The sequence below is a fragment of the Falco rusticolus genome, chromosome 7 (genome assembly GCF_015220075.1).
Source record: "Falco rusticolus isolate bFalRus1 chromosome 7, bFalRus1.pri, whole genome shotgun sequence".
Taxonomy (NCBI): domain Eukaryota; kingdom Metazoa; phylum Chordata; class Aves; order Falconiformes; family Falconidae; genus Falco; species Falco rusticolus.
Window position 1 is genome coordinate 65,132,438 of NC_051193.1, and position 25,880 is coordinate 65,158,317.

The window sequence follows — 25,880 nt, forward strand, 5'->3', positions numbered from 1 at the left end:
GTTGTACCATCTTGCCTGATATGTGTCTAGACAAACTCAGCCTGAGTCCCTGAGCCTGCCTAGAGAAATTCAGCTTAAATATTAAAGCCGTAAGCAACAGAAAAGAGGAATTACAATGGGGAGCATCACACAGACAGCAGGACTCAGTGCTGCAGCTCCAGCTGTGAAGCAGCTCCCTGTGCCTCATCCTCCCGTGGCCCCTGGCTGTGGCTCCACGTCTCTCCCACGCTGCTGCAGGGTTATAAGCAGTGCAGGAAGGAGGTAACGGGCTCCTCCGCAGAGCTGGAGGCTGAGCCACATGCTGCTTGTGCTTCCAAGGCATGTGGAGGGACTTAAAAAAAGGGGATGCCTCAGCCTTTGTGAGACAGTACCTGTAACCTGGGCCAAAGTCACAGCCACCGAGGCCCAATACATAATAGAAAATGAAGGAGTTTTTCTCCTTGTTTCGATTCCTCTGTTCCCCTCTTGGTTTATAATTCTATTCTATTCCATTCCAGCTAGGCACAATACGGGCCAGAGTCAGGAAGAAACAAGTATCTGCAGGGAATGGCTTATGCACAGGGTAGGTTTGCCCAGCTTTGTGTGACCCTGATGTCTTGGTGGGCTAAGGGAGGGGGATGCGGGTGTTCGCTCCTTTGAGGCTGGGCAGTTCACCAGCAACAAGGTTGCCAGCTCTCCTCAGAAGCCAAGATTTCCCAGCAGCATTTGCCAGTTTAAGTGACGAAGCGTATTGGTTTCCAGTTCAGTAGGTCAGAGAAGCCACAGCTTATGAAAAACACAGTCTGCACTTGCAGAGAAGTAGGGTATTGAATACTGGGGACTCGGTGGCAGATGAGTCACAAGGTATTTTAGAAAAGCCCCACAGATCCACTTCTCCCACAAACCCCTGTTGCTCAGTGTTTGCAGAGCACATGTACTAAGCCAGCACAGTGCTCTCTGCTCTCCCCTGAGGCAGTGTCACCTGCTGCAAGACAGCAGTCAAGGCCTCCAAGCCTCAGTGATGCTGTAGGACTGACATGGGCTTGTCTGGGGTGAGCGTGCACACTGCGTGACTTCTCCACATCTTACATATTGCTGGGGCTGAAGGAGGTGGTGGTGGTGGAAGAAAATTGGAAATCTTTTTTTGTTCAGCTGTTCCCTAAAGTTTTAGGCATGTGTTGTTTGGGCTACAGTAGCTCCTCGAAGTCACCAGTCAGGGATAAAAGTCTCATTTATTGTAAATTTTTATCAAAAGGCATTGCATTGTAGCCCGCCTGTGCTCTGCACCCTGCTTCAACTGAGCAGAAATCAGTGAGTGCTACCTCAAAAAGGAAAAAAAAGGAAAGATGCCATGGGGGACACCTGGTTTTTCCCCCTAGTTCCTCATTGTGAGCTGTCCAGCCAGTTTCCATTTGCAGTGTGAAGGAGGGTTCTTGGCTGGCAGCTCATTACATGTTTTGCTCCCCTGATGCTTCTCCTGGTGACTTCCACAAGCATCCTTGTCAGCCTGGAAGGTCCTTCAAACGGCAGGGGCTTAGCCACGGGGTTGTGCTTCTTCAGCCTGAAAATGAGCCCAAACGAGCCTCAGGTGGTGCTGCATAGCAACACTGTTTACTTAGCAAAGCCACAGATGTGGGACCCCAGCCCCCCTATGTGAGACAGTAGCAATGAAGCACTTGGGATGTCAGGGGGACTTCCCTGTGGACACATCCTGGCGGCTGTTCCCCGCGGGGCCACTTGCAGGTGTGTCCCTGATCATCAGCTGGCAACACCTGTGGATGGGTGAGACCCGGGCCTCACCCCTGGGTGCGCTGCTGGCGGCTGCCTGCATCCTCACGGGTTAGGGAGATGGGCAGCGGGGGGGGGTGTGTGTGTACTTAAGGAGAACCAGGTTCTCAGAGCCCCTTTGCACCGCGGGGGCTCAGGCCCCGTCCCCCGCGTGTCCCCCCCTCCCGCAGGAAGGCACTGCTGTTCTGCGCAACGAGGACCCCGTGGAAGTTTCTCATCGACCCCCGCGATGCCGCATCAACGGGAGAGGTTTTGCCAACGCTCCTGAGGTCTCAGGCGCCCCCACCCCCGCGCCGTGCTGGGGGGCTGCCCCCCGCCTGTCCCCGCCGCGCTGGCCGGCCGCCCCGGGCCCGCTCCCCCCGCGGCACACGCCCGGCGGCCGCCCCGCGGAGCCCGAGCGCTGCGGCAGCGGCAGCGCGGGGAGGCTGCGGCGGGCAGCGCCTCAGACCCAGAAATAGCCTGAGCCGCGCAGACCCGCGCCCCGCCGCGCCGCCGGCAGCTCCCGCCCGCTCCCCGCACCGGCAGCTGGGGCCGCCGCCTCGCCGCCCCCCACGGTAGGCAGCGCGGCGGGGGGCTGCCCGCCCCCGTCTCGCCACCTCTCCTCCCACCGCGGGGCCCGGAGCTCCTGCCGCTTTTCGGCCTGGCGGCCGGCAGCGCAGGCCCCGGCGGCCGAGCATCGGTAAGGCGGCGGGGGGAGCAGCCCGGGGACCGCGGCTCGGCCGCCGCAGCGGGGCGGGCCGGGGGGCGGCGGCCCCGGCCCCTTCCCCTGCCGGTGCCGGGCAGCCCGCGGGGAGGGGCGGAGGGAGGCGGCGGGCGCGGGGCCGGGACCCCCCAGCAGGTCAGTGCGGGGCTGGGGCCGCGGAGGCGGGGCGGGGGGCTTGGCGGGCAGCGGGTGGTGACTGGGGGGGGCAGGGGGGCCCGTTGTGCCGGTGGGGTGTCTGGTGTGTGTGTGGGGGGGAAGCTGCGCCGTGCGTGGGGCTAATCCCGGCCCCCCTTCCCCGTTTAGCTGCGCCTCCTGGGTGGGCCTGGCTCTGGGGCTGCGCTGGGGGGATGCTACGGCAGCGTGGTGCCCCCCCCCGCCCCGGTGTGCCGGTACTGCGGGGGCAGCGCCCGGCACGGCCCCGGGGCGGCTCTGCGGGGTGTGAGGATGGGGCTGGCCCGTTGGGGTGGGAGGTTTCTAGGCACTTGGCTCCGATGAGGTGCTGTTTTCCTGCCCCCCTTCGGGACCAAGTACCAAAGTGGCTTTAACTAACGCTCGGCTCCAGCCGGGTGATGGGCAGCTGCGGCCCGGCAGGGTGGGGGGGCTTCCCTGGGCTGCTGGAAGGGGTCAGCGGCCAGAGTAGGGAGCGAGCCCCAGCCCCTCCGTGTCCTCTCCCAGCGCACGTGTGTTGGCCTGCGCCGCAGTCCTCTGATGCGAGATAAAATGTCATCCCACCGCTGTGTCATGCCATGGCTTGTGCTTGGTCCCCGCGTCATCCTGGCCACAGAACCCTCCTTGTGGGAGCCACACCTGAAGGTGCTGGAAACACACGGTGCTAGCAGGGGAGAGGAGGGGGAACCGCTCCCCGTTTCTCCCTCCAGCTCTGGGAGGCTGATGACTCTGGGAGGGCTGTCAGGCCAGGATGATCTAACGCTCTGGCCGAGCTGCTCTTCCCCAGTTTACCACTTCATCCAGATCTGTCCACGGATCAAAGCCCTGCCTTCTCCCTCGCTTGCTTCCCCATCCTCTCTCGTGGTGCTGCACAGTAGGTTGGCAATTCAGGAACCTCCTGAACAGAATGGCTATTATCCTGGAGAAAGAGAGAGAGACCTTTGTCTGGCTGGTGGACGGTATTTCTGTGTGAACATCTCTTTTAACTGTTTAGCCACCATCCCCAGGATTGGTGTATGTGCCTCTGCTTTCTCCCCTTTCAGAGAGCTGGGGGGGAGCAGGAGGTGAGGGGAAGGCTGAGTGGGCAAATGAGCTATGAGAAGGCACCTTACCCCATGCTGGAGTTTTACGATGCTGTGTGAGGGGTCAGGCTGCCTGTCTGAGCAGGCAAAACATGCCATTGGCAATCAAAGATGCTGTTGAGGTGGTTTGCAGTGTTTGCTTAGAGGGGAGAAGGTGTGGAAAAGACAGAAAGCAGAAAGACTGGCCCCGAGACCAGACCTGAACCTTGGCCTCGCTGCCTTCCTTGCTACCCTGCAAAGTGGTGATCAGGGCTAGGCGGCAGATGGAGAGGGAAGCAGAAACAGCTCTTTCAGGAAGGATTTGTCTTAAGTTCCTGGCAGACAGCCATTGGCAAACAAATAAGTAATAAAAGCAGGGAGGCCACTGGCACCCCTGCAGCCTCTGACTCCATAGCACATATGGGCTTTTCCGGCTTTCCTGTAAGCTTAAACCTCTGCCTTCTTCCCCTGACAGCATACTGGCTTCCCTTTCCCGAAACTCCATCTGAATGCCTTTCAGCTTTTTTTTTTCTCTTTTTTTCTTATGATAACGCTTGCATGGCTCTGTAGCTGCTGTCCTCTTCAAAGCTTTTCCTGAGGTTAACTAGCTTATCCCTGGTTTGGTGGTTGCTGACATCGGTAAGCGTAGGGTGGTCCTGCAAGCGGGGAAGAAATAGCGATGCTTGCTGGGGGCACTGGCCAGGGGTACGCACAGGCCCTCTCCAGTACATACCATCCTCCTTCCATGCAGTGACTTCTGGCCCAAGGGAAAGGAAGGCAGATTTCAGCACAGCTTCTGTCACTGCCTTAAAATATTCCTTGCAGGAAATACCTCCGTCTTAACAGACTGCAGGAGCTTTCCCCAAGCAGCAAGGAGAGGGAGAAATGTTTCCAACACCCACAAGTGAATTCAATTGATATTAAACTAATCAGTCACTTAAACTTTTAGGCGAACGTCAGTGTGCTGTGCAAATGCTGACTCTGTGAGTCCTACAAACACCAAAGCCTTCTACTGTTGTCACTTCTGCCTTTGGTGGAACAGCTCTTCTTACCTACTTTAATTGCTGTAAATATATTTCATGTACTTAGCCCTAAGTTTGAAGAAAACATTGCGTTGCTGATGCACTGCGCTCAGAGCAAAACCAGATTTCCTTTGAGATTATTTCTGAAGTGGCTCCAGTCCCAATTTCCTTCCAAATGAAGCTTTGGCTTGATTACATTCAGTCCCTAACCAGCTATCAGATCCTTAGCAACAACAGGTCTTAGAGTTTTTGAGGATCCCCCTTGGCACCTACCTGCACTTTAAGATGCCTAAACCTCTTTTAAAAGCTGGTTTGAAGTTATTGCTTTAAATGCAGCTGGGACTGGTAATTAGGCTGCGATCACACCTTGTTACTGGGTGAGGACAATGGCAGCAGTTTGTTCACACTATTACAGCAACAGTGGGAGAGCCCTGGCCAGGCAGCCATGGACAGCCCTTCCCACCCTCCAGGCTGCTATTGTTGCTGGTTAATGGGTGAGACTGGGCACAGCAGGTCCCACAGGACCTCTTTGCAGAGGCAGGAGGAGGTGGGCTGAAGGAGCCTGGAGGGGGGGCATGGGGTCCCCTCTCCCAGCCTGCTGCCCTGGTCCCTGCATCACCCTCACCTCTCTGGTGGTTCAGCCGTCACTTGATCTCACACCTCCTCACCACGTTTGCTTTTTATGACTCATCTTGGTGCTTACCCCAGCGCTGCCCTGCCTGTCCTGGTACAGCCCTCTCTTAGTGGATGGCTGTGTTGGAGTAAGAGCTGCAGCCATGCTAAGGGCTGCAGAGAAAACCTCTTTGGCTGAGAAATTGCCTTCCTAATTGAAATGACTGTAATGTTGCCCAGTCTCTGGGGAGCATGAGCGCCATGGTATGGAAACATTTCAACACGGGGATCAGTTCTGCAGTTCCCAGCAGAGTCGCCGTGAGAAGCTGTGGGTACTGGTTTGACCAAGGAGGGGCTGCTTTGATCTCCAATAAAGTTGTGTTTAAAATGGAGTACCACAGCAGAGAGGCTCAGTGCTCCTGTTCAGTGGGAGCATGCGAAAGCTTTGGGTGACCCAATTCCCCTACCCTCAGCACCACCATCTTGTGTAGTCTTGTCATCTGCAACTTGTGGGTGAGCCGAGAGGAAGGCAGGATCTGAATGAGCCAAAGCTTCACTGTGTCTCCAGTGCTAAAAGGCAGGTTGTGAGAGGTGGAAAAACATGTCAGCATCTAAATTTGAATTCCTCCTAACAGAGAGAGGAAAGGGGGTCTGGCCCTGCTTCACCAGGGAGCACTTATTGTCAGCTGGGAGCTGGTGGTAGGAAGCTGGGGCAGGAGGTGATGGAGACTGAGACAACGAGCCCCTGGATGTGGTGTGTTGGATGGGCTAGGGGAGACCGATGTTCAGAGAAGGTAGAGGTGGAAGAGTTAGGGCAAACCTTGGGTTTGGAGGGATAGCTGGGGAGAAGGTCCCAGCTGTGGCCCAAAGTGAGCCCGTGGTACCCTGAGACGAGGCCTGGGGACACTGCGTTGGCCAAACTAAGGTGACCCTGCTGGGGGAGTCCCCTTGCTGTGCAGCAAGATGATCCCTGCTAGGATGACACGGCATGGCAGGGACATGGCACAAGCTAAGGTGCTGAGACATCATGTGAGAGCTGGCAAGCTGACGGGTGACACGTGAGGTTTGGAAGTGGCTGCCCATGGGCCACAGGGCACCAGTGCAGCTAGGATCCCAGTCTGTGCTGGGACAGCCCCCAGTAGCCTGGGGCTTGAGACCTGGCTGGAGGACCTGCTTGCAACAGCTGGTTGGGATGGTCTTCTCAGTGTGGCTCTGGCTTGGAGCAGAGTCTCCATCCTTGGAGATACTCAAAACCCGCCAGGACATGGCCCTGAGCAACCTCCTGGAGCTGCCCCTGCCCTGAGAAGGGAGGCTGGACTCGATGATCTCCCTCCAGCCTCAATGCTTCTGGGATTATTTGTCCTGTCTTCTGACAAATTCAGTCACCATGGGATAATCCCCAAGGCAGCGTTAGAGAAAAGACCAGGAGTATGGAGGTTTCCCTAGCTCTCCTGAGCCTGCAGGCAGTGATCTTGGAGGTGTCTACACCAGTAAGAGACTTCCAGGGCTTGCAGGCTCCAGGCTGGGGACGTGCACTGTTCCTGGTGTTTCTGGGCTGCTTTTCCCAGGAGAGGCCACAGACGGTAGAACTATGTGGGAGGAAAGTGTAATGGCAAAACCGACAGAAAACCAACCTAAACTTCATAGACCTCAGAGTAAGTTTGATCTGCGCCTTTTTTGGCTCTTGACCTGTTGCTGAGTAGGATGGATGGATTAAAGTCACGATTTAAATTAATGATCAGAAAGCCACAACCGAAGTACCTAGTTTTCATCTTGCTGTGTTTGTACGCTTCTTCCCTTTTCTTAAGGACAAGTTGATTCTCAGTGATGAGTGTGTTGTGGTGCTTAGGGCTGAGCAGGAGGCTGCACTATGCTTGAGTGGGTTTAGGGTGTAACACGTGGTTAATTAGATTCTTAAGGTCCTGATTTCTTGCATTAGAAAGTGGTGACACATGTCTTTATTAGTTATCTCTTCATTATTTATTACAAGTTTGATGCTGCCGTATTTCAGTGGAAAATGAAATCCTATTCAAAATGCAGAAAGCAAGCATTTAAAAAATGTTTTCTAGTTGGTTAAATAAAACTGCTTAAAATGTATGAGTCCGTAAAAGAAAAACAGATACGTTTATGAAAGCATTATTTGTATATTTAATGAATTTAACAATGCTCTATTACTATACTATATTGTATTACTATAATACTTACTACAGGAACATAATTTTATTATAGGACATGTAAAACATAAACAGTCATATAACCTGATAATTTCTGGCTTTTAAGAATTCAGAACTAGTAGAGATCATCCTTTCACACTTCATCTTCATTGGCCTTGGAAAGGGAACCAGGCTTTCCTGTGTTAACCTGCAGTAACAGTCTGAACTTTGACTAAACTAATCAGTGTACTACATTAATTGAAACTTTTCCCCCCCCTCTGTTTTCTGCTGTCAGAAAAAAGGTTGCTGCTGTCAGAGTCACTTTTGCAGTTCATCAAGCTTTAGCTCCGAGTACTCAGGCGCTGAGCAGATCTGGCAGCAAGGACATCCTGCATGAACTTCTGCTGACTTATTTTTCACTGATGGGAGTGATCTGAGGTCTTAGCATGTATGTTATTAGAACTTCCAGTTTTAAATTGGCTGTCTTTTAATTTAAAAAGTTTTCAGTTCAGACAAAATCTGATTACTTTTAAGTCAGATATATGTTTCCAAAAGTCATAATTCTTTTATTTGTTCGGGTTCCAAGTCCTCTTCATTGCCTTTTCCTTTCATATTACGCTGCCGCTAATCTTCTCATCAGGGAGTTTCATTGGATTTTTCTGTTGGGAGGTTTTCATCAAGTTTAATTTTCTTTCATCTAAGCTTTTAATTTCTTGTGTTTTCTTCTGTGAAATTTCATCAAATTCTTCCTTGTTCAGAACAAAAAAAAAGCCCCAAACCCAACAAAGAAAATACTGCTGATAACAGCTGCAGTGGCTGGGCCACCTCCTGAGAACGGTGCATTTTAAAGACATTTGGGTTAGTTCAGCCATTGCAGGAAAGTCAGGGTGGATGTTCCTGCAGATTCAGTCCCCGGTAAACCTAGCTAGGCAAAACTTTAGTAATTGGACTTACAGACTGTGACCATGCCCTTGAGTACATACGTGCACAGTCACAACTGCAGCTTTACATGTGTTTGTGTTCTGGGGTAATCGTTAGGTTTCAGGATTCCTCCATCACAGCAGCTGTGTCTGAGGGGCTGGCTGTTGATCTGGACAGCCCCCGCACAGAGCCAAACTTCAGGGGTTTCTTTCCCCTCTGTAACAAGGAGGTGAATTTCTGGCCCTCGTGAAAGGCATGTTGCAGTTGGTTTCAGCAGAGAAGGGATTTCACTCTGCATATCTTTGGGCTTGGGATTTTTTGTGGAAAATATCCAGAGGGCAAAATAAGTTTCTGCATGTCTGTAGCCTTTAATGTCCCAGCTGGGAGTGGTGCTCAGGGGTGTCCCTCCACCTCCCCAGCTGCCCGTGGGAGCCCACCATGCCAGCACTGCCCCCTCCCCATCCCCTGGGGTGGGAGAAGGGGTGTGCAGGCGTGTGATGGGACCTGCTGAGCTTTGGGTCCGATCCTGCTTTCGGTGCTGCAGGCTGCCTGCCTGCTTCCTGAACATGCTGGGCAAAGCTGTCTGTTCCCTGGAGCTTGCCTTGGTCAAGAAAGAGGTGGGAAGTGGGAAAGCATTTGTGCCAGCAGGATGGTATCTTGCTTCCTCACTGAACAGAGGTAATTTGGGTAGCTGGGTTTTGCAGCCATGCCCACCTGCGTGGCCAGCATGGCGCTCTGCACCAGCGGCATTGCTGGAGCCCGCTTTTGGCTTTAGGCTGGTCCTGCAGCTCAGGGTCTGTCCATGCTGTGGTGAGCATTAGGAATAGCCTTCCCAGTGCCTTCAGGTGGCTCCTCACACCTGACTTTTGGTTCTTTTTTGGTCCCCTCCCTTCAGCATGACATCCATGTGCCTCGTGATAGAGCTGTGCTGCCAAGAGAAGCGTGGAAAGCATCTGGACAGGACTGGTGTTTACTGCAGGTGGTCCTGTCCCTAGGAGAGAGGCAACATTACAGGATTCAGCATCACTTAAATATTGATCCCTGCCATGCTGGAGGAGGATTTGGCTGCCTGTGCAGAGCTCTGCTCACTCTCCCAGGGCTGTGGTCAGCACAGGGATGTCAGGATGAGCCGGAGCCTCCGCGGCATCTGTGGTTGCGCAGCTTTTTGTCTCTAAGTGCAGGAGTGGTACTGGCACTGATGAAGCAGCGGGGTGTTTCAGTGTGGGATGTGCCCGTGCTTTATTGGAAGTGCTGGTTGCCCCAGGGAGCTGGGCTGCGAAGTGCCGGCTGTGCTGAGGTCTCGTGCACTCTCACCTTGGGTTTTCTTAAGCTGCCTGGAGGCTCCATGTGTTTCCAAGTGGGGAGATGCTTCTCAGAGCAAGGATGGCAGCTATGCAGCACAGCATGTGCCAAGCTTCCCCTTACATTAAGCACACAGCGGGTGAGGAGGTGGAGACCCTCCTCATGCAGTAAATGCCTTGCTGGTACTGCAGAGGCTGAGTACAGGATCACAGGGTGCTCACTGGGACCAGGCCAGCGAGGCAAGAGCAGCATTCGTGGTTGTAGATCTGGGCTGTGCTGGGAGAGGATGCAGGCAGGCAGGACAGCATATCCAAAACCAGGCGGAAAGCTGGAGTCTGGGCTGGGGCTGGGCCAGGACATCTAGCCACGGTGAAAACCCCTCCATATCAATACTGCATCCCTGAGCATCTCTCCTAAAATGGGCACGGAGCCTGTCTGATTCCTGCTAATTGTGGCAGGGCTGTGGAGAGGCTTGCAGTGGCTGTTGCTGGGATACTGCTCCCTGCCTGGGCCCCCAGATCTCTTTGGCCGGCTGTATTGCTGGTGCTGTGATGCCCAAAGCGCCCTGGAAGGACCAGGGGACACGGGCTTGGGGAGGCTCCTTGTGCAACTGTTTGCTGCAGCACCATATGTTTAAATTCCTTTCCTTTTCTCTTCCACATGAGCAGTGATGCTGTGGAGGGCAGGGGGTGGCTGCTTGGGGACCCTGTGCTGCTGGCAGGGTGGGCAGAGTGGTGCAGGGGCTGCCAGCCCTTCCTTGAGCGCCAACCTGGCTGCATGGCCCTGTATGCAGGCAAGGTGGACTTGTGTAGAGAAACCAGGGACACTCTGCCCCTAAAACTTGCCATTCTGATCTTTTTTCCCATTTTCCCCCTCATCCCACATAGCCTTTTTCCAAGGCTGACTTGCCCACGGAGCATCTTTGATGCTGGCTGTTGAACATGGCATGTTTGAAAGGAGATGACCCCATGCCCCAAACCTGCCAGGCTGGGCTGACAGCCCCTACGCAGTGTTGTGTCGCCTGCTCTTGCAGCAGGAAGAGCTTACAGGTCGCTCCGTGACCACCCTGCTGCCAAATCTGCCATCTGTCTCATCACGTCATCTGGGTGATGCTGCGCCTCCCAGCCCACAGCTTCTCTCCTCCCAATGCCTTGTCCCTTTCCCAGCCCGGCTGCTGTACATGTCCAGATGTGACGCTTCTTTCTCTGCCTGAAGGGAAAGAAACAATTTCTTGTGTTTTCCTCTGTCACATCTATCGCTCCCAACGCCCCTTGCGCTGGCCGTGGGCATGGTGCCTGTAGCACTGGCACAGCAGAGGCTGCGTGCTGACCGTCTGTGCCCTCCTCACTCCCATGTGCAGGGCCACCTGCCTGTGGTATGTGTGTGTTAGGGGGGATCCTGAACCCCAGTCCTTGCCATGCAACTTGTCCCTACTCTCTCTGGCTTGGGATGCATTGATGCGCCCATCTCAATGCCCCCATAATTTCCCTCTTATCTCTGATGCTACAGGGCTGTTTGATTCCCCAGGTCCTCCCCATGGAGGAGACGAGAGCAGGCTGTTGGGTGTGATGGGCTGCCTGCTCTGCCCTGCAGCAGGCACATGGCTGGGACTGTGCTTGGGTGTCCTGGGCAAGGGGAATTCCCCAGGGGCAATGGGAGAGATGGGGATGAGCTGTCTTGTCAGCGTGCGCAAGCACCTGTCGTGCCAGGAGGAGACTGGAACCATCGGTGCTTTGCAGAGCTGCATGCCTGCAGCAAAACATGCGCCTGGGAGAGCTGCCTCCCTTCCCAGTGCAGCAGAGCAGCTTTCCTCTGATCTCCCCTGAAGGCTGCGTGGACTGCAGAGGCAGCTGGATGTGTACCCCTGCAACCTGGGGGGGGACCGACTGCATGCTCCCTCCGGTGCCCCAATGAAAAGCAGCGCAGAGCTGGCCCTGCACAGGGGCAGGATTTGGGGGGGGGGGGGGTGGCGGGCAGGTGGCTGGCCCACAGCCCAGGTAAAAGCAGCTCAATCTGCTGTTGAGACTATGAGACAGGTTCAGTCACTTCCCTCCTCCTTTTCAAATTGGCTTGCACACCCAGGGTGGGGATAGGTGGTGATTTGGTGGGTCCCCAGGGGATGGAGGTAGCCAAGCCAGGCCTTGGGGAGCACCTTCTCTCCTCCTTGTCCTCTGGTTGCAGTCCCCTGTGCTCACCATCAAAGGCTTCCCCTGCCCTTTGATGCACTATTGACTCAAACAGGTATGCTGAGCGCTAGCCCCCCTGGCACGGCTGGATGTGGCTAACTCCGCGGCTGCTGGGGCCATCCCCGCTTGTGCAACCTGCCGGTGCCGGAGCCTTGGCTGAGCTGCCAGCTCCCACGCTCCCAGGGCAGTGTGATTCATTCCAGTTGTCTGGTGTTACCCAAAGCTGCTTGGAAGCTGGGCAGAGGTGGGAAAAAAGCCTGGTCAGGGCCAGGATTGGTGAGGGGTGTGCTCAGTGGCTCCTGCTGCAGCCAAAACCTTGCTCTGCTCCTGGCACCCAGCACAGGTGGTAGAAATGTTCTAGCTCTGCAGATGCTCTAAAATCATGTTTTGTGTGTGTGGTGTGTACATATATATAGTGTAGAAACTCGCTGCTTTCAGGAAAGAAGGCTTTGTGCTGGCAGAGAGGGGAACTGGGCAGGGCAGGAGCGTTTCTTTGCTCCAGCAGAACCAGCTGCAGGGAATGTTGCGGCTGCTTGAAGCTGGGGAGGAGCGTAGAGCAGGGGGGCTGGCAGCAGCCAGGTGCCAAGGGCTCCCCCAGAGCAGTGTGGAAGGGGGTGCATGGGTGGCCTGAGAAGGGGATCAATGGGACAAGTGTGATGCTGCCCATCTTATACTGGCCCCTGGGAGGCTGTGGGATGAGGGTGCTCAGCACCAGGGTGCCCCCAGGTCCCTATCAGGCAGCAGCTGCTGGAGCGGAGCTGTGCCCAGCAGCATGGGTGCCATATCCCCGCTAGCCTGCCACGCGCCTGTGCTTGCCGCCCATCACACAGCAGGCTTGTGGGCATCAGCTGGGAGGATGGCTGGAGGAGTTCAGAAGCCGAGGGCAACCATGCAGGGGACTTGAAATGTGCCTGCATTCTCCACCAGCTCCGTGGTGAGGTCCCTGCAATATCCAAGTGTGCCACACCATCCCAGCTGGGCCAGGACACCGGGATGCAAAGCCACCGGAGCTGCCTGGTCCAAGCAGTGTGGTATTGGGCTTCCCCATCTGCGTCCCCCTCATGCACAGCCCAAGTCCTCTCCTTGCCAGTCATCTTCCCTCTGCCCTGGGGTGATGTTCCCTCAGCTCACTGGTGAGGGCTGTAGCTGTGCTGGCTGCCCTCGGGGCTGTCAGTCTCTCTGCAGCAGGTGGCTTTATAAAAGGCAGCAGATAAACTTCCCACTCTCCACCTCCCACAGCTTCCTCCTCTGCAAACAGCAGAAGGGACTCGGGGAGGAAAGAGCTGCCTTTTCCCCGATCTCCATCCTACCTTTCGCCCCATCTCCAGGTACCACCGTGCTTCTGGCACCTTGTGGCACCATGAAAGATGCCCGTGACCCACAGTGACAGCTCTGGACTAGCTCCCGACTGTGGCTCCTGGTTTCCATACAGGTTTCCACGAGGGAATGTTTTTCCCAGCGGAGGTGGCGCTTTCGCTTCACACAGGCCTTAAAATCCTCCTCTGTTTGAGCACAGTTACCTGGATGGAGGAAGAGGCAATCTACCTGATGTCCCACCGCTGCTGCAGCCTCCCTGAAAGATGCCTGCCTTGGCCTTCAATGCCAAATGGGGGCTTCTGCTGCCAGACTGGCTGTGTGTGGGCACAGCATGCCCTGGCCTCGGAGCTGGCAGGTGGTAAGCAACCAGGGGTACCCTCTGCGGGAAGCTCGAGCACTTCCCTAGGGCCAGCTGCTGGGGTGGCCCTCAGTCATGCAGGCAGCGGGGGCTGGGAGTTGTCCTGCTCTATGCATAGCATCAGTAACTAATTGCAAGCACAGGGGTTGCTCTGGGGACTGTGAACAGCATTCAGCATCCCAGCTTGGATCAGGGACCTAGTGGTACCAGGGGGGTTCTTTCCTGTTTTCCTGAATGCACATGCATGTTAACTGGAAGCCCTGGGATGGCTCCCTACCCCTTTCCCACTTGTGAGGAACCTGGGTCTCTGTCCCTCACAGTCAGCCCCAGCTTTTTCATAGAATCACAGAACAGTTTGGGTTGGAAGGGACCTTTAAAGGTCAGCTAGTCCAGCCCACCTGCCATGAGCAGGGACATCTTCAACAAGATCTGGCTGCTCAGAGCCCCGTCCAGCCTGACCTTGAATGTTGCCAGTGATGGGGCATCTGCCACCTCTCTGGGCATTCTGTGCCAGTCTTTCACCACCCTCATCGTAAAATTTTTGTGTCTCATATCTAGTCTGAATCCACCCTCTTTCGGTTTAAAACTGGTACCCCTTGTCCTGTCACTACAGGCCCTGTTAAAATATCTGTCCCCACCTTTATTATAAGGCCCCTTTCCTGGCTCCCTGCTCCCAGCTATCGCCCACCAGTAGCCCAGTGGCTCCCTGCCCTGTGCGTGTGCTGAGCCTGGCACGGGTAACCCTTTGTGCCGAGGGGTGTTGATTTAAGTGTTACCAGGGGACAAGGGTGCACCACGCAGAACGAGTGATGTGCCCCTGCCCTGCGGAGACTGCAGCCCAATTAGCTTCTGTTTGCTTGATGCTATGCACGCCAAGGGTGTGAGGGGCTAAGCACACTGTGTGCACAGCAGGAGATTGAAATATAAACCAAACAGAAGTTGGAGCTGGTGGCAAAAAGGGCTGGGGTTGGAACAAATAAACCCTGCTCCGGTTCTTCCTTCCCAATTACCATGCGCTGGCTCCAGCAGCCACTGGCCTGCATGTGCATGGAGGAGGTGCTGGAGAAGAGCTGCTCTGTGTATGGTGTCTCCCACGCGCCGTCCCAAGCACACCTCCCCAGCTGTAGATCTCACCATAAGCACCATTTGCTCTTGGTTGCCTGAGGTTTGGCTTTATTCTCGCTCCAAGGAGTGATACAGCGAGTTGGTGCTGCCCTGCTTGGTTCACAGCACCCCTCTGGGTGAAGGGGCTTATACAGATGGCTGCTGTACCGCAGAGGAAGGCCACAAACATTGTCTGCAGAGAGCCTTGCTGGAGGCCAGGTGTTGGGATGCTTTCTCATTCAAAACCCTCATATTTGGAGTTTAGTCCGTCCCAGTGCCAAAATATGGCCACCCTGGGTCCGCACGGCAGTGCCAGGGGAGAAGGGGAGGGCAGGGAGCTGGGGGCAACGCAGCAGCCACCCCAAGGGGACATGGCAGGGTTTTGCTCTCAAATGCCGTATTGGTTTCAGGTAAGCCCTGGGGCAGAGTGACCCTGTGCAGGGTTTCCCAAAGGTGGTGGCAACCCGCTGCTCCTGAGAGCAGAAAAACCTGCTTGGCTCCCCGAAACGTGGATTACTGGATTACGTTGTTTAGCTGGTCCTGTTGGCAGGGCAGGTTGGGAGTGGTGGGTGAGGAGAGGAAAGCAGGGAGGATGCGTGTTTTCTGTCCCAGGAGCAGATGCCTTTGCCCTCATCCTGCTGCCCATGTGGTCCCTTGTGGTGAATTCCTGGGCCTTTGCTGTCCCTTTCTGCAGAGAGCTCCCAGAGGGCTGGGGGGACACACAAAACACTGGGAACTGGAGCAGCAGTGCCAAAGGCGGGCTCACCACCGATGGGAAGGGGATTGCCATGGGGTTTGCATCCCCAGAGCCTGGGTGGGCTCATGGGCCCGCTGTCCCCCACTCCAGCTGCTAGGGAGCCTGGTGGGTACTCATACCCCTTGGTGGGAGAGCATTGCTAGAGCTTACTGGTGAGGAAGCCAGGTTGCTGCATATGGTGTGGTTCTCCTTGTTTGGAAGATGCTTCTGGTTTCCAGCAGGCTGATGGGACAGGCTGGTGTGTCCCCTGTGTGAGGCAGCTGTGGTCCTATTGGTGATGGGATGGGGACTTCTGTGGAGGGTTGTCTGTGCCGTGGCCTTAGCGGGGTGTGGGCACAGCGTTCACACCAGTGTCTGTGTTTATGCTACCTGTGTCTCCGCATCCAGTGCCTTGGCTCTGCGGTGTTCCTGGGGCCTGGTTCCACTCTAAGTGGGTCTTTGGGTCTCAGCCCCGGGGAGGTAGGCACTGCTGTGCAGTCAGGCGCCTGCCCTGAAGATGCTGAAGGTGGTGCAAAGAGCCCTGCCCAGGGATGCTGCTGCCCCACGCCTGCTCACTCCACAGGCCACAAGCAGCCTGACCCTCCCTTTGCTTCTTGAACCTGGAGGTCATGACTAAGAGGGAAGGGCAGAGAGAAAGCCAGAGAGGATTGCTTTGGACCCCTGCAGGGTTTTGGAGGGCCATGTCTGTGGTCCCATCCCTTCTGTGCTTGTCCCCCTTGGGGCTGGATGTGACCTGTGGCGTGTCTGTTCTCCTGAGCACCGAGCTACAGGGATGGAGAGGTCACCATGCCCGTTGGTGCCAAAACTGCCTCTGCTGGTGTGTGCGTTGAACTCAACACAGGGTGTTGATGAGCGTTTTCCCAGCCTGAGGTTGTTTGTTAGCCATGCTGAGTCAGTGGCAGTGGCTCAGATTTCCTGACCTCCCCATCACTGCAGTCCCACAAGGTCAGTCACTGCAGTCCTGCAAGGCGGGATGCTGGAGGTTTGTCTCCCTACCCAGTCTGGGCACGTCAGGGCATGAACCTCCTCTTCCCATTACGGTGGTCCTCACTTTCCCCTCTCGCAGCCTGGCTGCATCTCCTCGTGAAGGAGGAAGGATGCAGAGGCAGTCAAGTAGCGGGGATGCTTGCTTTCTAGGAGACACGGGCAGGCTCCTTAGCCTGGCTTTTCTGCTGGCTTTGTGTGGCCACAGACAGCTCCACCACCAGCCCTGTGCCCCAGCTGCCCACCTGCCAGCTGAAATGAGTAATGCCCTCCCTGCCGGAGCAGGATGCTGAGGCTGGCTGAGCGCAGGCATGCTGAGAAGCCTGGCTTAGTCATCTGAGTGCTCCCAAGACTTTGTTTTGGTGTTTTGCTACTCCAGCTGTCTGTGAATCCCCTAGCAAATGAGTTTGCTGGCAGGGGTGCTTCAAGGGAAAGACAAATTCTGAAAAATTGCATTCGCATAAAAGGCATGCCTTATTTTTAATTGGAAAGCTGATTCTCTGGATTAGTGCCCACCCAACTGGAGAGGAGAAGCATATGCCGGCGTATCAACAAAATAAACAGGGCACCGAATATTCAAGGCAAACCCTACACTCTGGAAATGCTTCATAGAAATTATTCAGCAAATCACTTTCAATGGTAAATCTCATACACTCACTGTCCGTTCACAGCCATCGCGAAGAGGAGAAAGAAGGATTGCCTTTCTCTACTGCTCTACATGTTTTCTGGCCCATTTTTAGCATCTTTCCTCTAAGTAAGTCCTAGACTGGGTAGACCCTATGTTGCGATTTCTGCCTCTGTGTTATTGCTTCATTTCCCCAGCTGCAACCCTGTCCTGTGTTTCTCGACGTGCCTGTTGCTGTCACTCCTCTAGGACAGCAGCTGCTCCAAAGGATGCCCATCTGTGGTTGGCATCTGGAGGCACTGCCTCATACACAGCTAGTGGGAAGCTCTCCCAGCAACTTCTGGAGGTGAAGGTACCCACCCAGCTCTGTTATTCACAACAGTATTTCCTTCTCTGGCCCTTAAAGATCAGGAGAAGCACAATGACGGGGGCGTAGCTGGGAACAGGAGTTGGTCTGGTGTTGCTGTGGGGTTTGTTTGGACCTTTAAGGTACGATCACAGAGTGCTGCCACCAGAGACTTCAGCATTATTGCAATAATCTCACACATCTCGTGTGAAAATGTAGCTTAGGTGTTTTAACAGTGACTTTAAGTCTCACCTAGGGTGTCCATGTGATCTCTCACTCCGTATACCAAGTTAGGTATCTCCTCCAGTTGGAGGGAGGTTGAACATGTCCTACAGGTCTGAGTTCACTCCTGGTGTGCTTGAGCAGAAGTCTTCTCTCGAGGTTTCTGCTTCATGTGCTGTTCCTAGAACATTTACAAGATTGACTTTTAGCTGGTTGTTTCCAGTGGTTATTTTAATGGTAACGCTGCAGCTATATAATTCACATGAGCTTTTCTAGGAGCAGCACCATAAAAGGTGAGATTATCTGGAATAAACCATCTAGAAAAGGACTGGTCTGGGTATTTGGAGGTGGGTTTCTGGGGGTGTCTGCGTGTGAGAGGAGCAGGGAAAAGGCAGAAGAACAAGCATGGGATCAGCTTCAGAGGATCTGTGATACGCTGCAAGGGCTTCATTACTGGCCTGAGCATGATGTGATGATTCCTTGGGGCAATGGAGATGGAGGTGCCCAAGAGAGGGTACAAAGCTGGACCAGTGGCTTCATGTGTGTTCTGTTCCTGGATTTTCTCTGTGCAGTAAGACTCTGGCAATGAAACAGCAATGCTGGGTGGAGAGACAGGAACCAGTTGGGCTGGGTGGCATTTGGGAGGCTTGTGGGCCAGACAGCTTGGAGCAGGAGATGCTAGCATCATCTCCAGGAGCTATCCCATTGATTTTGGCCACCCACTGGGGGCAAAATATCTGCTACTGGGAGAAGGGCACAGCAGCAAGGACTTGATAGGGAAAAACAACCTGTGCTGATCCCTGTGAAAACCCCCATCACTCAGCCATCCTCTGGCAGGATGTTCCTCCTACGAGTGTGAAGACAGTGCCTAGAAACAAGCTGCAGGATCTTATTGCTGGGCAGTGGAGTGGTGGAGAAGGGACTCAGAGGTTGCTAAGAGTCTGCTTGTTAATTTACTGAAGGTCCAACAGCTCCCTTGGTCAGAGGCACACTCTCCTTGTTAACAAAAAGGCGGTGAATTATTTAGCAGCTGAAAATGCCAGATGGCGATGGCTCTGCTGCTTGCAGGAGGAGAGGAGGGAGGGAGCCGTGCACATGGGGAGAACAGATTGAGAGCATCTCTATAGGAAAGGGCTGACCCCAGCCAGAGGTCCCAGTGGTCCAGGTGGTTTCATAGCTGCCTGACAGCAAGCAGGAGGCAGGCTGGCCAGGGCAAACAGCTGCTGCTTGCCAGAGTAGCCCACTCATTTCTCATGGGTCTCCCCTTGCTGGAGTTCCCCTTTCAGGGGTTGTTGTCCCAATGAGGCCATGCCGGGCGTCGAAGGACAGGATTCCCAACCCTGGCTGGGAGGCGGGCCATGACTGAGGGCACTACAGGGAGATTTTGGCCAGCCCATCCCTCACTTCACACCTGGCTGCAGGGATGGTACTTCAGCCCCAAGTCTACCGGGATACCCTTTGGAGCAGTATCAGCATATCTCAGGTGACCTGGCAATTCTTTTGGGAGTCACGCCAATGGTCAGCTGTCACAGCTTGGGCGATGATGTTTCTGTCTGGAGATGCTGTGGACTAGCCAGATCAATACGACTGTGGCTAGAGACCTCCAAGGAGAATGGAAGACGCTGTAGGCAATGTGTGCAGGTCTGTAGCAGACCAGACACTGAAGCCCATACCCCTCCAGGTGACACCACACCATAGGCACAGTAAGAGGGACTGCCATGGGTCTGCGTTTCCTGGGAATCTTGATGCCTGTAGCTCAGCAACTTCTGACATTCCTTCAAAGCATCTATGCCGGTAGCCAGGCACCAGCCTAAGTCTGGATTCAGGTGAGCCTCAGGCTTTGCTGGGCTCGTAGCCTTAGTCCAAGCATCCCAGCCACTCTTTGGCTTTCAGTGGAGATTTGTCTTTGGGCTGGAATTTATGCTTCATAAATGAAGAAAATAGCAAGTCACCATCTCTCTGTGTTTAATTTGGAAGCTGCAGGCACCAAGAGTGGTTCTTTAGTTCTTCAACCCCCTTGAGAACTTGGGTTGAGAATCTCTTGGGAATCCCCGGTGTCCATGTGATTGCATTTGTCAGGCTACCTGAGCCCTTTTTATTTCTTTTTCTTTTTTTTCTTTTCTTTTGTCAACTCTGTGTTTGAAAACCTTCCTTTTCCTCAGTCTTTCCTTTCTCTGGACAAGGAGGTCGGAGAGAGTCAGCGTCTCAGGCGTGTAACCTGTGTGAGCTCCTGCCGCGGCATCCCTGTCCTACCTGCTCTGCCCAGTCGTGGGTGGGGGTGTCGTCTGGGCTCCCCAGGAGCTTTTGGGCAGGACTAATCTCAAGCAAGAAGCTGCATGGTCTGAGGGAGAGAGGCTGAGGCTACAGCAGTGCACATAAAACCACGTGCTGCTGTAGGCTCCCATCTGTCACACTGACACAGCAGAAGTAAATGTTTCCCAACAAAAGGAAATCTCTGCAGAGCTCAGGAAGAGCCCCTTTCTAAGCCAAGGCATTTTGTGCGTGCTCTCTCTGTTCTCCCCAGGGACCTCTCAATCAGGTTTCCTTTGGTGTTGAAGAAGAGTTGATCCTGTTTGGTCTTGATGGGAAAACCTGCCATAAACACTGCATCTCCAGGTCGCTGGAGGTGCTGGCTGTCTTTGCGTCCTCCTCCACTGCTTAATCAGACCGTGGCTTCTGCTCCTCTTCCTCTGCCCTGTCCGTGTGGGCTGTGAGCGTCCTGCAGCAGGGATCAGCTGTCACTGGGTGACTGCAGGGGCTGCAGCAGGGTCCCGTTTGTGGCTGGAATATAGATAAAAAGGAGGGAGAGGAATAAATGCCCCAAGGCTTGAATACAGGAGTCCATGTTAATAAGCATGCTGAGGTTTCACGTGGCCTTTGTATATCGTGGTCAGCATGTCTGCAGGGCAAGGCACCCATGTAACTCCTTACAAACTTCAGACAGGCCAGGTGATGTTCTGGTCAGGAGCACAAGTCCCTGTGAATAGGGATGTAGAATAACTGCGGCTGGACGGCCCCCCTTGGAGGGAGGTCATCTGATAAAAGCCCTTGCTCAGGACCCAGCCAACTTCAAAATTATATTTGGTTGCTCAAGGCCTCCAAAGACGATGCTGTTTTGTCTGTCTGTTCCCCCCCCCACCCCCAGTAACCTTAGTCTTCCCCTAAGCAGGGTCTCCAGCCCTCTGGATTTATCTACCTAAGAAGTACTAGACATCCTAACTTGGGACCTTTTTGGAAGAGATACTAGGGACCCAGCCTGGCTGCCATTTTGAAAACCTCCCAACAACCTAATAATGGACCGTCGTGAGAGGACCCTGAAGACCCCCCACTGTCCCAGGGTGCCTCTTACCCTGGGAACGTGTTTGGTCCCACCATAGTCATAGCTGTCCTCCTCTGAAGGCCATTCAGGTCTCCAAACACCAGGAGCAGCTGGCTGAGGGTGCTGGTGGGGGTTCCAAAGCATGGAGACATGGCAGGCACACAAGAAGAAGAGACTCTGGCCCTGTTGTCCCCACCCTGTGTGTGTTAGCATTTGCTGTGCTGGTTCCCTCTCCTCCTGTCCTTCTGGTGAGTGCAGCAGCCGTTCACGCACCACCTTGGCATGCAGGTCTGTGGCATCCCCATGAGTAACAGCCATGCTGGCTGCTGGAGGGTGCTTGTTCCCAGGAGTCCCAGGCATCCTCTCCTACCTCTAAAGCGTGGCTGTAGGAAAGGTTTTGGAAACAAGCTGCAGTCTTGGCTATTAATGGGCTTTAAGTGTTTCCTACCAGTGAGGACTATAGCCTGCAGTATCAGCTCCTGGGGAGGTGGGGGGAGGTCTGGCATTTAAGGTTTTGAGAAGCTGCTTCTTCTGAAGACATCAAGGTATCTTAGAAGAAGCAATTATGCTCTGGTGGAAAGGTGAAAGGGAGGTACCACAACTCCTGAGTCACACAGATCGTGATGCTGGAGGGGAAGGGAGGGCTTAGGGATGTTCCACACAGAGTAGATATCTGGCTGTAGGGAGCAAAGCAAGCACAGCCCCAGCGGCCCAGTTGTTAACATCATCATTGCTTTTATTCTCAGAAACTCAAGCAAATGCTTTGGCTCCTCGTTCCTGCCTGCTGACCACACCAGGGTGGCCATGACTGACCCCAGCTTCCAGAACTGAGGGGCAGAGGTAGTGAGAGACCTGTCTCAGGTATGACAGAGACAACCAAATAGCATGGGGTTTAATGGGGTGGGGAGAGGGTATGAGGTAGCTGTGAGATTTCCTCAGCAACACCCCCTGCCCTGTGTCCCACAGCCCCTCCTTGGGAGAGACTGGGACTGGGGAAGCTCCAAGGTCACCAGCCAGTCCTCTCCCCTCCTTGCCCTTAGTGAGCTCCTCAGACCTTGCTGGAGGACCAGGCAGAGCCTCAGCCCCTTTTCAAGCAAAGCCTTCTCCATCCGCACCCCTTCCCCTGTGTTGCAGAGTGAGGCCCCACGACGGCACCGATGGAGAGTGTGTACTCGGTGGAGCCGGTGCCTGACAGTGCCAGCCCCACCTCGCTGGATGTGCTCAGCTTCTTGGATGCCCTGGTGAACAGCACGGAGGAGCAATGCTTCAGCGCCCGCTCCCGCAGCACTGTCCTGGAAGGGCTGCCATTTGGCGGTGTGCCCACCGTGCTCGCCATCAACTTCATCCTCTGGCTGGTGAGCGGGCCAGGAGGGTGCCGTGTCTCCAGGCACCGCAGCCCCCCGCTGTGGTGGCACGGGCTGGGGGGTGTTATGGGTGTGCTGACAGCCACACGTGAGCACAGCCTGCGTGTGCACCTGGCTGGTTGGGGGAATGGAGGTGAGTGCAGGGAACCAAGAGCTTTGCCCATGTCATGGTGGGCAGCAGTGGCAAGATCATGGAGCAGGAGTGGTTTGGCCTGAGGCAAGAGTGGCATGAGCTTGGGCTCATGAGTTAGAAAACAGAAAGGAGCAATGTGAAGAGACCCAATAGCAAAAGACCCTGTGGCAAAGCCCTTCACCTCTCCTCTTGCTTCTTCTTCCAGCTTCTCCTCCTGGTCTTTTCCTGCCTTCGGAAAGCGGCTTGGGACTATGGGCGCCTGGCACTGCTGATGGACAATGATAGGTGAGGAGGATGCGGGGCCATTGTGGGTGGTGGCTCCAGCCTCTCCAAAAGGGCTGGCACGAGGGCTGGTACTGTGGGGTGGCCCATGGAGACGCTCAGCAGATGTTCCTGCCCTTCCTCCCCACTGGGAATGCTCTGGCTGCACTTGCCCATGGAGGCACAGGCACTATTCACCACAGGGAGAGGGAAAGCCCAGGCCAGCTTTGATTCCCTCTGATGACGGTGCTCTCGGTGCCAGGGAGGGCACTGTCCTGGGAAGGTCAGAGATTCAAGAGCTGCTTTCGAGTGGGGACAGAGCTGCTGCCCCTCCTCCTACGGTCTCTTGGGATGAGCAGGGCCAGCAAGCGGCAGAGGGAGACACAGCAATAACACTGTTCCTCATATCACCAAGGCAGCTTGCCTGGCTCATCCTTTGGGCTAGGTGCAGAATCCTAAATAGACCATAAATATACAAAAAATACCAGTGTCCTGGTGAAAGTAGAGCCCAGACCAGAATTCCAAGCGGGCTGTGCCGCCCGCAGATGCCTGCCTGCCAGAGCACAGCTTGCCCTGGACAGCAGAGCATCTTTCTTTGTGCAGGCAGGTGCACACAGGAGGGGTCCCTGCAAGGCTGGGCAGCCCCCAGGAGCAAACTCTGTAAAAGGCCCCCTCCTGCCGCGTTCTCTCTCCAGCTCCTCTGGGCCTTGGGCTCTGCAGCCGAGTCTGGCAAAGGACAGGTGATGTTTGCCTTCACCAGGGAGGTCAAGGGGGCAATTGAGACTAAAATGCAAGCTCTCATGATGTTCCTTTTTACTGTAATGCCATTTGAGAGGGCTGAAACCAGGGGAATAGAGAAAAACTGGTTCAGTAGTCACTTGTCCTGGTCAGTTCTCCATGAGCCACCCTGCCATGGGCCAGGGCCACAGAGAAGCTGTGGGAACTTGTTGGCATGGCGGCAGCAAGATGCAGCCCCTGCCTCGAGCCCAGCAGTAGTCACTGGTCCAGCCCCAGTGCTGGGCTGCTGCCCTAGGAGAAGCTTCTCCGAGGGTACTCATCCTCTCCTGTCTGCTGCTTCTCTCCTGCCTCACCTCTCCGCTGCTCCCCTCACTCAAAGTCTGACATCGCTTTTCTACGGAGAGCAGAGCGAGAAGGAGAAGTCCCCATCGGAGAGCAGCCCCCTGGACGCCGACAACAAGGATGTGGTGAGTGCCAGTGGCTGTGGCAGCAGGAGCCCAGTCTGGGCTCATCCTGGCCCAGCCCACGCTGCTCTTCACCAGAAACCCAGGTCAGAAGTTAAATGGGAGTAATTAAACCATCCAGGACAAGGTTTTCTGGCTTAGCACCCTTTAGCAGCAGGGTATTCCTGGGAAAGCTGGAGGGTTTCTTTGGCCTGGCTTGTTTTGAGGCATCTACTTTGAACGGCACCTTGGAGGGGATGCTCCCACCAGGATGAGCATCTCCCGCCTGTGTGGCCATCCCTGCTGGCTGCAGGGACCTAGTGAGATGCACGGCCAGAGCCTCACTGCATGCTCACAGGGATCTTTCTAGTCCTGTCAGGACAGAGTCCCCTGGATCACACCTCCTCCTCTGCTGTGGGGGCTTTAAAGTCATCCTTTGTTTCTCTCTACCACACTGAGCATAAACCAGGCTTTTCTGGAAACAAGCACAGATGGACACATTTTGCTGTCTTGTTTCTTTCTCTTTTTTTGGCAGCAAAAGCTCAAAAATCTGGTATGACTATGAAAAAAACGGCATAACTTATTAAAAAAAAAAACTAGGCAGGAAAGGTAAAGAAGCAAAATCCTTGCAAGTGGCAGGAAGCCTGTTTATGGGCTCAGTACTAGATGCTCTGGGCAAATGTATATTGCTCATCAAAAAATAAGTGAGAAAGACCACAGGGAAAGCCTGCACGGCTAAAGAACAGATTAAGGGAGATTACCAGAAATAAGAAGACATTCTTTTAAAACTCAAGCTGTTCCCAAATGTAGACAAGATGTAAAATACACTAAGGCAGGGAAAAGAGCAGTTTGGAGGATAAATTGTAGAGAGCCTAAAAGCAATTACTGGATTTTTCTTCATACCTCAGGAACAGGAAACCTGCCAGGGGGTTTGTAGGGCTGATGGATGCTGAGGATAGAAAATGCTTGCTGGAGAAGGCAAGAATGTGGCAGGAGAGCTAAATAAAGTTTTGGTGTCTGTATCCATTGAGGGGGAGCTTGGCCAAACTCCTGCTGGGGGCTCTTCTCTGTGGGGAAGCACTGGAGCATCCCTCCAGCAGCGGGTTTGGAGGATGAAGTTGCCATAAAAGCAGCCTGACAAATTCCTGTTACCATCATAAATTCCCAGGAGCAGGCACAGGATTTTTCCCTGAGATGAATAGCCAAGCTATTGACTGCAGTGTGCAACCTCTCTCCTGCAGGTGGGGATCCTAGAGAATTGGGAATCAGCCGGTAAATGCTGTTTTTTCAGGAGGGTTTCTGGAAAACCCAAGAAATCACAGCCCAGGGAGCTTGGGGTCTGCACAGACAACCTCCTGGGCACGGTTCTTCAGAGCAGAGCCCCGGAGTTGGGTTTATGAGGGGATTCAGCCTGGCTGTGCTAAGGGGGTGTCCGGCTCCCACAGAGCTGTCGGGGATGCAGGGATGCCTGCATCTCCAAAGCTTCCTGCTGTGGTCGATCAGATGAAGCAGAGTTGTTCAGTAGGAGGGAAGGTCCTGGAAGAGGTAAAGCCAGGGTATGGAGAGGAGAAAGAAACTGCCAGCTCTTGAAGGGCAGGGTAAGGGGATCCCACAGGGTGCTGCCTGGCATCTCTCCCATCCAAGGTCAGCATAAACCCTCCGGAAAGGGGCGAAGAGGAAAGGCCAGATGGCTGAGTGTTATTTGGCACAGCCATGACCAGGAGGACTGCAAAGGGACCTTGAACTTGCATGAACTCTGATGTCGGTAAAACATAATGTGTAGGGGAGAAAAACCCTAAAGTTGCATACGTAGTGACAGGGAATGAGCTATTACACGAGCTCTTACATTGTCCTGTATCACTCTATAGCAGTGCCGGCTCAGCGCTTGGCAGTGGACAAAAAAGCACGTTGCCTGTTAGGGACTGTCAGGGAAGGGGCAGAGGAGGAGCTGCTGGAAGCCAGGAGCCTGTTACAGAATTGGACCATGTTTCCCACTCCTCCTTGTTGGAAGAAG

The 25,880-nt window shown here is 54.5% G+C and overlaps 1 protein-coding gene across 4 annotated transcripts in view; it reads left to right on the forward strand.

Moving 5' to 3' along the window:
• Window positions 1-1,853: 1,853 nt before the first annotated feature.
• The window catches only part of TMEM63C (transmembrane protein 63C), a 32,997-nt gene continuing 8,970 nt past the window's right edge, over window positions 1,854-25,880 (forward strand). Inside the window, exons 1-5 of one of the 4 annotated variants that reach the window (XM_037395931.1) lie at window positions 1,854-2,321; window positions 21,674-21,788; window positions 22,062-22,282; window positions 22,630-22,709; window positions 23,803-23,890. In XM_037395931.1, coding sequence (XP_037251828.1) covers window positions 22,085-22,282; window positions 22,630-22,709; window positions 23,803-23,890 — 366 coding nt within the window. In that variant the 5' untranslated portion in view covers window positions 1,854-2,321; window positions 21,674-21,788; window positions 22,062-22,084. The other 3 variants (XM_037395933.1, XM_037395932.1, XM_037395934.1) reach the window with 3 other exon arrangements.